A 12,678-nucleotide genomic window follows, 5' to 3' on the forward strand; every position below is an offset into this window, starting at 1 on the left:
GAAGAAATTAGAGGAGAGATCAAAAGATACATAGAAACAAATGACAATGAAAATACATCCTACCAAAATTTTTGGGATGCTGCGAAAGCAGTTTTAAGAGTGAAAGCTATATCATTATAGGCCTATCTCAAGAAACAAGAAAAATCCCAAATAAATAACCTCATGTTACATCTTAAAGAACTAGAAAAAGAAGAACAAATGAAACCGAAGATCAGCAGAAGAAAGGAAATAACAAAAATCAAGCAGAACTAAATAAAATAGAGAACAAAAAGACAATAGAAAAAATTAATGTGACTAAGAGCTGGTTCTTTGAAAAGATTAACAAAATTGACAAACCCTTGGCTAGGCTCACTAAGATAAAAAGAGAGAAGAAACTAATTAACAAAATCAGAAATGAAAAAGGGGAAGTTATCACGGACACCACAGAAATACAAAGAATCATCCAAGAATACTGTGAAGGACTATATGCCACCAAATTCAATAACCTAGAAGAAATGGACAAGTTTTTAGAAACATATAGCCTTCCTAGGGTGAACCATGGAGAACTGGAAAATCTAAACAGACCAATCACCAGTAACGAAATTGAATCAATCATCCAAAACCTTCCCAAAAGCAAAAGTCCGGGACCAGATGGCTTCACTAGTGAATTCTACCAAACCTTCAAAGAGGATCTAATGCCAATCCTGCTCAAACTCTTCCAAAAAATTGAAGAAGAGACAGTACTCCCTAACTCATTTTATGAGACCAACTTTACCCTAATACCAAAACCTGGTAAGGACATCACAAAAAAAGAAAACTACAGACCAATATCTCTGATGAATACAGATGCAAAAATCCTAAACAAATTTCTAGCAAATAGAATACAACAATGCATTAAAAAGATTATTCATCAAGACCAAGTGTGCTTCATCCCCGGGGCACAAGGATGGTTCAACATCCGCAAATCCATCAATGTGATACATCACATAAACAAAATAAAGGACAAAAATCATATGATTATATCAATTGATGCAGAAAAAGCATTTGACAAGATACAACATCCATTTATGATTAAAACACTTAATAAAATAGGTATAGAAGGAAAATATCTTAATATAATAAAGGCTATATATGACAAACCCTCAGCTAATTTCATAATTAATGGTGAAAAACTGAAGCCCTTTGCTCTATGTTCAGGAACACGGCAGGGCTGTCCCCTATCACCTCTGCTTTTCACCAGTGTTGGAAGTTCTCGCCAGAGCAATCAGGCAAGAGAAAGAAATAAAAGGCATCCAAATTGGGAATGAAGAATTTAAATTGTCACTCTTTGCAGATGACATGATGCTATATATAGAAAATCCTAAAGACTCCACCAGAAAGCTATTAGAAACAATGAATACTGTAAAGTTGCCAGCTGCAAAATCAACGTTCAAAAGTCCATTGCATTCCTATATACTAACAATGAAATCTGAGAAAAAGAAATATAAAAAAAAAATCACTTTGTAATTGCAGCAAAAATATAAAATACCTAGGAACAGACTTAAACAAGGACGTGAAAGACCTATATGCTGAAAACTATAAGACATTTTTAAAAGAAATTGTAGAAGACACAAAGAAATGGAAAGACATTCCATGCTCATGGATTGGAAGAATCAACATAGTTAAAATGGCCATATTACCCTAAGCAATATACAGATTTATTGCAATCCCCATCAAAATCCCAATGGCATTTTTAAAAAGTTTATTGGGGTGAAAATTCCTCATGAAATTACATAGATTTCAGGTGTACAATTCCATATTACATCATCTATATATGGCATATTTTAAAGAAATAGAACAAAAAAATCATCAGATTTTTTGGAACCACAAAAGACCCCAAATAGCCAAAGCAATCTTAAGAAAAAGGAACAATGCTGGAGGTATCACACTCCCTGACTTTAGCTTGTACTACAGGGCTACCACAATCAAATCAGCATGGTATTGGCAGAAAAACAGACACATAGACCAATGGAATAGAATTGAAAACCCAGAAATAAAACCACATAATTATGGACAGATAATTTTTGACAAAGAACCTAGTAACATACAAAGGAGGAAAGACAGCCTCTTCAATAAATGATGCGGGGAGAATTGGATAGCTACTTCAAAAGAATAAAACTGGACTGCTATCCGTCACCATGTACCAAAATTCATTCAAAATGGATAAAAGACTTAAGCATAAGACCTGACACAATAAACTGCATAGAAGAAAACATAGGTACTAAACTTATGGACCTTGGGTTCAAAGAGCATTTTATGAATTTGACTACAAAGACAAGGGAAGTAATATCTAAAATAAATGAATTGGTCTATATGAAACTTAAAAGCTTCTGCACAAATAAAGAAACCAGCGACAAAATAAAGATGCAACCAACTGAATGGGAAAAGATTTTTGCAAACAGTGCCTCCGATAAGGGGCTAATATCCTAAATGTACAAGGAACTCATGCAACTTGATAACAAAAAAACAAACAACCCAATTGAAAAATGGGCAGAAGACCTGAGGAGACATTTCTCCAAAGAGGACATGCAAATGGCAAATAGTCATATGAAAAAATGCTCAACATCACTAATCATCAGAGAAATGCAAATAAAAACCACAATGAGATATTACTTCACCCCAGTCAGAATAGCTATCATCAACAAGACAAACAGTAACAAGTGTTGGAGAGGCTGTGGAGAAAAAGTAACCCTCATACACTGTTGGTGGGAATGCAGACTGGTGCAGCCATTATGGAAGGCTCGTCAAAAGGTTCGTCAAAAAATTACGAATAGAATTACCATATGACCCAACAATCCCTCTCCTGGGTATCTACTCTCAAAATCTGAAAACATTTATACATAAAGACATGTGTGCTCCAATGTTTAATACAGCTTTGTTTATGGTGGCTAAGACATGGAAACAACCAAAATGTCCTTCGATAGATGAATGGATAAAGAAGTTGTGGTATATATACACAATGGAATTCTATTCAGAGGTAAGAAAAGATGATATAGGAACATTTGTGACAACATGGATGGATCTTGAGAGTACAATGCTAAGTGAAATAAGTCAGACAGAAAAAGCAGAGAACCATATCATTTCACTGATATGTGGTATATAAACCAAAAATAAAATAAAAGAAGAAGACAAACAAATGAGAAATAAAAACTCATATACACTGACAATAGTTCAGTGGTTACCAGAGGGTAAGTGGGGGGATGGGAAATGAGGGTAAGGGGAATCAAATACATGGTGATGGAAGGAAAACTGACTGTTTCGTAAACACACAATGGGATTTATAGATGACATAATACAGAATTGTACACCTGAACTCTATGTAATTTTACTAACAGTTGTCAGCCCAATAAATTAAAAAACAAAAGAGCCTCCTAGTCAGCTGGAGTTAGAGAGCGATAAAGCCAAGGTTGCCTATATAGCTCATCAGGGGCATCTGCCTCTCTGCAGCCCTTTCCTTTCATACACCATACACTGGTAACTACTCAAAATTCATACTATTTTTCTTGTCTCCTGGGGTATGGGATCAAAAACTTCACCTTTGTAATGCATGTGAGTATGGAAGTCACAACTGGACTGTCATTAACATAATTTTAAAAGCACAAGTCATGTTCTTGCTTTTCTGTCTTCCTGCTTCTCCTCTTTCCATAGAAAATCATTCCATCTTATTCCAAGCTTACCTAGGGTTTCATGTACACACACATCCAGAAAAAATGCAAAGTCCTACAGTCCCAAAGCAGGAAGCACTCACTCACTTACCTTGAACATACACGTATACACTGGCCTTGCCATTAGGATCCTTGATATTAGCAACATCCTTGTAGCTACATATGAAGTAACCAGTGTCACTAGCTTCTGTGTGGAAGATGGTGAGCTGGTTGCAAGTAATAAGGGGATTATCGGAGCAGGGGTGCTCCAAGATGCGGGCCCGACTCCCGGTAGAACCAGTGCCCCAGGTCCAGGTAATGGCAGCCGAGCCCCTGAAAGCACAACACAAAGAAAACATGCTGGTCAGGTATGGGAGGGATAGTGAAGAAGCAATGTTGCTCCAGCTCCCAACCTGGGTTGTAAAGGAATAGTTATAACGGATAGCTCAGTTCCCTTGAAAGAACTGGCACAGAGGATTAGGACACTTAACTATGGGCATGAGGAGCATCTGAAAACTTGATTTACATTTTCATCCTTCTTTCTCCCTGTCTCCTGGTATATCTCTTCCTCTATTCAATGTTCCTAGCCCAGCTCTCTCCACCAATAGACGGACTTTGGAGTGTTTGACAATAAACTTCTAAAGGTACAGGAAAATGTTGGGTTAAGTGATTTCTTAGGTTCTTTCTGTATTTGTTGTTTTCACTGATCAGATGAGAATACCAATACTCAGGGAGGTAAAGGGCCTTGCCCAGAAAGTTGCTAGCAGGACCCAAACTCAAAGACATATGTACTAGGTCCTAGTCTAGGTTTTTATTTTTATCTTTGAATTATACCAAATTGCCTCACTGAATTTCAAATGCTTTTCTGGGAAATAAGTTCTGAAAAGACATGTGACTAGACTACCACTCCTTTCACACAGTGGTAGAGAACCAGGAACAAATTCAAGTAAAAATTTACTGCATTTTTTCCAAGATCAGAAAAAACAACTGAGCTCTATATCCTTATCTCACCAGCGATTATTTTCTCCTCCTCCCACTTCCTCATAATAAGAAGAATCTGTGGCACAATAATTGAAAAAAAAAGTAGTCAGGGCAAAAGAACCTGGATATTGAATCTCAGCATTACCATTGTTTAGTTATATCACCTTGGCCAGTTAATTAAGCTTTCTAGGTCTCGGGCTTCTCATCTGTAAAAACAGGGACTATGATCCTTCTCTTACAGGATGCTGTGAAGATTCCCTCAGAGACCTTACGTAAAAATGTTTTGCAAATGCAAGCCCTCGGCTTGTGTGGAAGGCAGTGGGAGTTAGGAGGCAGGATGGAGCTAGATTTGACTCCTGTTCTCATGTCAAAGAAAGATACCCTTCCCCATATCATATCATATCGTCTCCAGCATTTACTTATTTGTTAGACTACTGTTTATCATGACTCATAAATTCACTGAAGTGAACAGAAGGTAAACCATGAAGTGCTGTGGGGAGGAGAGTCATTGCTCACCTTGAGCACATTCTTTAAAAGCAATGTATTTCCTGATCATGGCACTGTACACCAGAAGCTAAACAATAATGAATGCCAACTATAATTTTATATATATAATGTGATGGCTCAGTGCGAGGTCGGAGGGATACTGGATGGGGGGAGGGGGGTTCACAGTGTGAGGGATATAAATGATGAACGTCTAAGTATTACCTTGTCTTGTACACCTGAAACTAATAAATTAAAATAAAATAAAATAAATAAAAATAAAATAAAATAATAAAAGCAATGTATTTCCAACCATTTTGAAAAGATAATATGTTACGATGATTATGGTTAAGACTGTTAAAAAATAAAAGGGTAGGGTTTATAGAAAGCAAGACAGGGAGGAAAATCAGATAGAGAACAACAGTGCAGTTTCCGCCCACATCTCATACCCCCATCCCTCACCTTCCAGCTCCTGCACCCTGAAGTTAGAACCAGGTTTTTTCTCTGTAAGTGAGAAGGAAATGAATCCAAGTCACAGTTCTTCAGCCTGACTCCAGAGTCCTCCATTGGCTGTTCACTCCCTACCACTGGAGTCTCTGTTCCTACTTGAACTCTGACTTCTTCAGGGTTTGTCCAGCCTCAATCTGGGATCTTCAAATAAACTGTGTGCCCTCAAAGTCAAACAACCTAAGAGAAGGTGCATCCTCTTATAGACTGATTTGTGTCCTCCACAAGTCCTTAGGGTGAAGCACTAACCCCCAGTACCTCAAAATGTGATTATATTTGGATGTAGAGCCTTGAATGAAAGAGGTAATTAAGTTAAAACGATGCCATTAGGGTAAGCCCTAATCCAGTCTGATCAGTGTCCTTATCAGAGGAGGAGATTGGGACACACAGAGATACCAGGGATATGCACACACAAAGACCATAAGAGGACACAGTGAGAAGGCAGCCATCTGCAATCCAAAGGGAGAGGCCTAATGAGAAACAAAATTCCTTGACACTTTTATCTTGGACTTCTAGCCTCCAGAACTGTGAGAAAATAAACTTCTGATGTTCAAGTCACCCAGTATTGGGTACTTTTCTGTGGCAGCCCTAGTAAACTAATACACATTTTGTATTGTTTTCAGCTGCCTTTTGAAAGTCTATTGTTTTTGTTGGGCTTTGGATTCCATGAGAACTTGTTCCTAGAGTTCACATTTCCTGAACCCTGCTTGCCTCACCTGACTGGAGTCTCATACCTGTCCATTGGAGCCAACAACTGATACTGTTCTTCCAATTTTCACCCCTAGGTATGTAGTACCTCTAACTGCTCTGGGCAATCTCCCATTCTAACCCAACCTGACCTGGGAAGTCCTCAGGATTATCCCACATAGTTTGCTCTGACCCTAGATAAAAGCCAGTAGGCAAGCAAATAGCATCTTGGGTTCAAGGGTAGCCGAAATTGTTTCTTTTTTTCTTTTTTCAATTAAAGTATAGTTGACATACAATATTATATTAGTTTCGGGTGTATGACATAATCATTCAACATTTACTGTATTTTGTCATGTATAATGCACTCCCATGTATAATGTGCACCCATGTTTTTGGCCCAAACTTTGAGGAGAAAAAAAACTTTTCGTTTTAATTTTTAATTTAAATTTTTATTTGTTTACATTTAAATACTTCTTTTTTGTATTATAAAGGAATTTTAGCATTTATTTTCTAACATTTTATGGTACAAGAAATTTTATGTAACAAATAATTACAAAACACAAAAACAGATACAAGGTATAAGAAATTTTATGTACCAGTAACAAATTTAAAATATTTACAATATTTACACATCATAGGAATCTAAGAACTCTTCATCGTTGCTAGTTGGTCATAAGTTCAACACAACCGACTATCGTATTCCAGAGTATGATTTTGCATATGGATATCATTATTAATTTCTAGCATTACACTTTTAACTCATAAGCATAAATAAAAGAATTGAAAACATTAACATAGATAAGGAGTTAGTACTACCCATGTATAATGTGCACCTTGTTTTTCCCTCACAAATTTGGGCAAAAAAGTGTACATTATACACGGCAAAATACAGTACATTCCATACAATGTGATCACCACAATAAGTCTAGTAACCATTTGTCACCATACAAAGTTACAATACTATTGACTCTTTTCCCTATGCTGTATATTACGTCCCTGTGAGTATATTTTATTAATAACTGGTGGTTTGTACCTCTTACTCTCCTTCACTTTTCAGCTATCCCCTCACTCACTCAGGCAACCATCAGTTTTCTCTGTATCTAGGAGTCTGTTTCTGCTTTGTTTCATTTGATTATTTTGTCTTCTTAGATTCCTCAAATAAGTGAAATCATATGGTATTTGTCTTTCTCTGTGTGACTTATTTGACTTAGCGTAATGCCATCTAGTTCCACCCATGCTGTTGCAAATGGCAAGATTTCATTTATTTTTATAGCTGAGAAATATTCCATTACATATGTGCTTGTGTGTATAAAATCTTCTTTATCCATTTTTTTATCCATTCATCTATCAATGGAAACCTAGGTTGCTTCCATATCTTGACTATGGTAAATAATGCTGCAATGAACATAGGGGTTCATACATCTGTAAAAGTGAGTATTTTTGTTTTCTTTGGATAAATATCCAGAAGAGAGATTGCTGGGTCATATTATAGCTTTATTTTTAATTTTTTGAGAAATCTTGATACTGATTTCCATAGTGGCTGCACCAATTTGTAGGCCCACCAAAAGTGCAGAAGGGTTCCCTTTTCTCCACATCCTCACCAACACTTCCTATTTGTTGACTTTTTTTTTTGGGTTCACCATCTTATAGTTTTAGCTAGCTTTAACTTTTTTATTAGTTTCAGGTGTACAAAACAATGTAATAGTTAGACATTTACACCCCTCATAAAGAAATAACACTCCCCTAATTTATTACGCCTCTAACATCATATATAGCTGTTACAATTCCATTGACTGACTATATTCCCCAGGCTGTACTCCACATTCCATCACTATGTGTGTGTGTGTGTGTGTGTGTGTGTGTGTGTGTGTATGGTTGACATTGAGTATTATTCAACTTCAGCTTCATATATATATAATGCAGTTGTCAGGCATCTACACAGTCTATGAAGTGGTCTCCCTAATAAGTCCAGTGCCCATCTGGCAACCTACGTAATCTTTACAACATTGTTGATTATAGCATTGGGTTGCAGAGGCAGCTCTGGGTTTTCCGAAGCTCAGAATTTTGTTGACTTTTTGATAATAGTCATTGTGAAAGGTGTGAGGTGGTAACTCATTGTGGTTTTGATTTGCATTTCTTTAATGATTAGTGATGCTGAGCATCTTTTCATGTCTGTTGGCCATCTGTATGTCTTCTTTGGAGAAATGTCTGCTCAGGTCCTCTGCCCATTGTTTAATCAGATTATTTGTTTGTTCGTTTGTTTTTTGACATTTAGTTCTATGAGTTCTTTATATATTTTGGTTATTAACCCCTATCGTGTATAGAATTTGTAAACATCTTTTCCCATTCACTTTTTGTTTTGTTTATGGTTTCTTTATTGTGCAAATGCTTTTTAGTTTGATAGACCCATTAGTTGATTTTTGCTTTTGTTTCCCTTGCCTGAAAATACATATCCAAAAACATTGCTAACATTGACGTCTAAGTCGTTACTGCCTATCTTTTATACTAGTAGGGTTTTTTGTTTGTTTGTTTGTTTGTTTGTTTGTTTCAGGTCACACATTTAAGTCTTTAGTCAATTTTGAGTTTATTTTTGTATATGGTGTAAGAAAGGTGTTCAGCTTTACTTTTTTGCATGTATTTGTCCAGTGCTCCCAAAACCGTTTATTGAAGAGAGTGTCATTTCCCCTTTGTATTTCCTGCCTACTTTGTCACAGATTAATTGACCATATAAGTATGGGTTAATTTCTGGGCTATCTCAGCAATCGCTCTCCTGGGTGTCTACCCAAAAAATCTGAAAACATTTCTCTATAAAGACACGTGTACTCCAATGTTCATTGCAGCTTTGTTTACGTTGGCCAAGACACTGAAACAACCAAAATGCTCTTCGATAGATGAATGGACAAAGAAGTTGTGGTATATATACACAATGGAATACTATTCGGCGTTAAGGAAAGATGATATAGGAGCATTTGTGACAACATGGATGGATCTTGAGAGTATAATGCTAAGTGAAATAAATCAGACAGAAAAAGCAGAGAACCCTATGATTTCACTGATATGTGGTATATAAACCAAAAACAACAAAGGAACAAGACAAACAAATGAGGAAGAAAAACTCATAGACACAGACAATAATTTAGTGGTTACCAGAGGGTAAGGGGGTGGGTGGTGGGTGATGAGGGTAAGGGGGATCAAATATGTGGTGATGGAAGGGGAATTGACTCTGGGTGGTGAACACACAACGGGATTTATAGATGATGTAATACAGAATTGTACCCCTGAAATCTATGTAAATTTACTAACAATTGTCACCCCAATAAATTTAATTTTTAAAAAATAGACATTTAAAAAAAAATTCTGGGCTATCTATTCTCTTCCATTGATCTATATGTCCATACTGTGTGATTACTATAGATTTGTAGTATAGTTTGAAATCAGGGAGGGTGATACCTCCAGCTTTGTTTCCCTCCCTCCTTCAAGATTGCTTTGGCTGTTCTAGGTCTTTTGTGATTATTATAAAAAAAGTATAAATTAAATAAAAATTAATTTTAGCATTATTTTTTCCAAATCTGTCAAAAATTCCATTGATATTTTGATAGGGATTACGTTGAATTTGTAGAATGCTTTGGATAGTATAGACATTTTAACAATATTCTTATATACCATAAGTATGGTATACATTTCCATGTATTTGTGTCATCTTCAATTTCTTTCATCAATGCCTTATACTTTTCAGAGTACAGACCTTTTGCTTCTTTGGTGAAATTTATTCCTAGGTATTTTTTATGCAATTGTAAATGGGATTGTTTTCATAATTTCTCTATCTGCTAATTCATTCTTTTTGTATAGAAGTGCCACTGATTTATGTATATTAATTTTTCATCCTGCAACTTTACTAAATTTATCTATTAATTCTAAAAGATTTTTGTTTGAGTCTTTAGGATTTTGTATATATAGTATCATGTCATCTGCAAATAGTGACAAATTTATCTTTTCTTTTCCAATTTGGATAAATTTATTTCTCTTTCTTGTCTGATTTCTGTGGCTAAGACTTCCAATAGCATATTGAATAAAAGTGGTGAGAGTGGACATCCTTGTCTTGTGCCTGATCTTAGGGGAGAACCCGTTAGCTTCTTCATATTGAGTCTGATGTTAGCTGTGGGTTTGTCATATGTGGCCTTTATTAAGTTGAGATATGTTAACTCTATTCTTACTTTGTTAAAAGTTTTTATCATGATTAGATGTTGTATTTTGTCAAATGTGTTTTCTGTGTATATTGAGATGATCACACAATTTTTATCCTTTGTTTTGTTAACTTAGTCTTATGGGGGTTCCCTTGTACATAACTAGCTGCTTTTCTCTTGCAGCTTTTAAGATTTTCTCTTTATCTTTACCTTTTGAAATTTTAATTATAATGCCTCTTTGAGTTCTTCCTGGTATTGGATTTCTGTTTCCTTCACCAGATTAGGGAATTCTTCAGCTATTGTTTCTTCAAATAGGTTTTCTGTTCCTTTTTCTCTCTCTTCTCTTTCTGGGAACCCTATAATATGAATGTCGGTATTCTTGATGTTGTCCCAGGGATCCCTTAAACTATCCTCATTTTTAGAAATTCTTATTTCTTTTTTGCTTTTCCATTTGGGTGATTTCCATTACCTTTTTTCCAGATCACTGATTCTTTTTGCTGAATCATGTAATCTGCTCTTGATTTCCTGTAATGTATTTTTCAATTTAGTCGTTATATTCTTCAGTTGTAATTGGTTCTTTTTTCATATATTTTTGTCTCTTTGTTGAAGTTCTCATTGAGTTCATCCATTCGTCTCCCAAGTTCTTGAGCATCTTTATAACCATTGCTTTAAATGCTTTATCTGGTGAATTTCTTGTCTCTATTTCATTTATTTCTTTCTCTGAAGTTGTGTCCTGTTCTTTCATTTGGTAGATATTTCTGTGTCTCCTCATTTTGGCTCTCTCTCTGTGTTTGTTTCTATGTATTATGTAGATACACTACATCTTTCAGTCTTAAAAGAGTGGCCTTTTGTAGAAGGTGTCCTTTGGGGCTCAGGGATCACCAGAGCCAGGTGGTCCAAGTATGTCCCCTGTGTGGATTGTGTATGTCCTCCTGTTGTAGTTTGGCTGCAATTACTACAGGTGCACTAGTGGGTGAGGTTGACAAATAGGCCAACCAACTAGCTGCGAGGACTGGCCATGATTACTACAGAAATTCTGATGTGTAGTGGCTGGTCCCATGAGTGGAAACTGCTTTAGAAGTGTTCCTGTGTCATCTAAGGCTGCCCATCTGTGTGTCACTATTGGAGTCATTTGGGTGGGGCTCTGGTGCAGGCTGAGGACAGCCACCAGGTGTTTTGGGTTTTGAGTCTCTTGGGAGGTACTCTGGTGTCAGCCAGGACCAGTCACCACTTTGCCAAGCTTGAGGCCACATGGTAATAGCTATAATGTGAGCTGAGACTGGTCACTGTTTGTGCTGGACTTGGGGACACTTGTGAAATGTTACAATATGAGTTGAGGCCAGCTGCCATATGTGGTAGGTTTGGAGCTGCTTGAAATAAGTTATGAGTTGAGCCAAGGTTGGCTATCATGTATGGCATGTCTGGAGCTGCTTTGGAGAGGCACTCACTGGGATAATGTAATGGTGTTAACCAGGTTAGTGGAGAGCAAAACTATGCAAAATAATATTGAATGTTAACTGTAACTGAAAACCAATCAGTCAATCAATCAATAAAGAAGGTCACAGATTTGGTGTCTACCTGCTCCAGGCCATCCAGGTGGAAGAAGAACACAAAAGAAACAAACAAAAAATAGCACCCACCAGTGTTTCCATCCCCAGAGAGAATTCCCACTGATCCTTGCCCCCCAGTGCTCACCCTAAAGTTAGTCTATTTAATTTCTCCTCATATGTCCCAGGCACATCTGAAAGTGCTGACTCTGTACTGAAGCTTAGAGTGAGTGAATTTCTTCTTGGGTTCTTTATGAGAAGTATCTCAGTCTCCCCCAGCCCTTTGTCTCTCTCAGATGTAACCCCTGCTGGTTTTCAAGCCAGATATTATAGGGACTCATCTTCCACCACAGGTTGCTTGAGCTGGGGAACCTGATGTGGGGCTTGGACCCTCACTTCTCAGGGAGAACCACTGTGGCTGTGATTTCTCTCCAGTTTGTGAGCCATCCAAGGTGTGGCACCTGACTAGGCCACATCTCTGCCCCTTCTACCTGTCACAACATGGTTTCTTCAAATTTTGGGGGGGGGGTGGAAGTTTATTATCACTTTAGTACATCAGTGAAGGTAATTACTAGTTCCTGGTGACTCAGAGACCAGACAAGGTATCAGCAGGAATTGAGTCCTGAA

General features: G+C 37.0%; 1 protein-coding gene across 2 annotated transcripts in view; it reads right to left on the reverse strand.

Moving 5' to 3' along the window:
* The window catches only part of LOC308494672 (vascular endothelial growth factor receptor kdr-like), a 334,242-nt gene that overhangs the window by 230,774 nt on the left and 90,790 nt on the right, over window positions 1–12,678 (reverse strand). For both annotated transcript variants that reach the window (XM_081042530.1, XM_081042529.1), the window contains one exon: window positions 3,775–3,995. In XM_081042530.1, coding sequence (XP_080898656.1) covers window positions 3,775–3,995 — 221 coding nt within the window. The remainder of the gene's footprint in view (window positions 1–3,774; window positions 3,996–12,678) is intronic.

This window comes from Rhinolophus hipposideros (genome assembly GCF_964194185.1).
Source record: "Rhinolophus hipposideros genome assembly, chromosome: X".
Lineage (NCBI taxonomy): Eukaryota > Metazoa > Chordata > Mammalia > Chiroptera > Rhinolophidae > Rhinolophus > Rhinolophus hipposideros.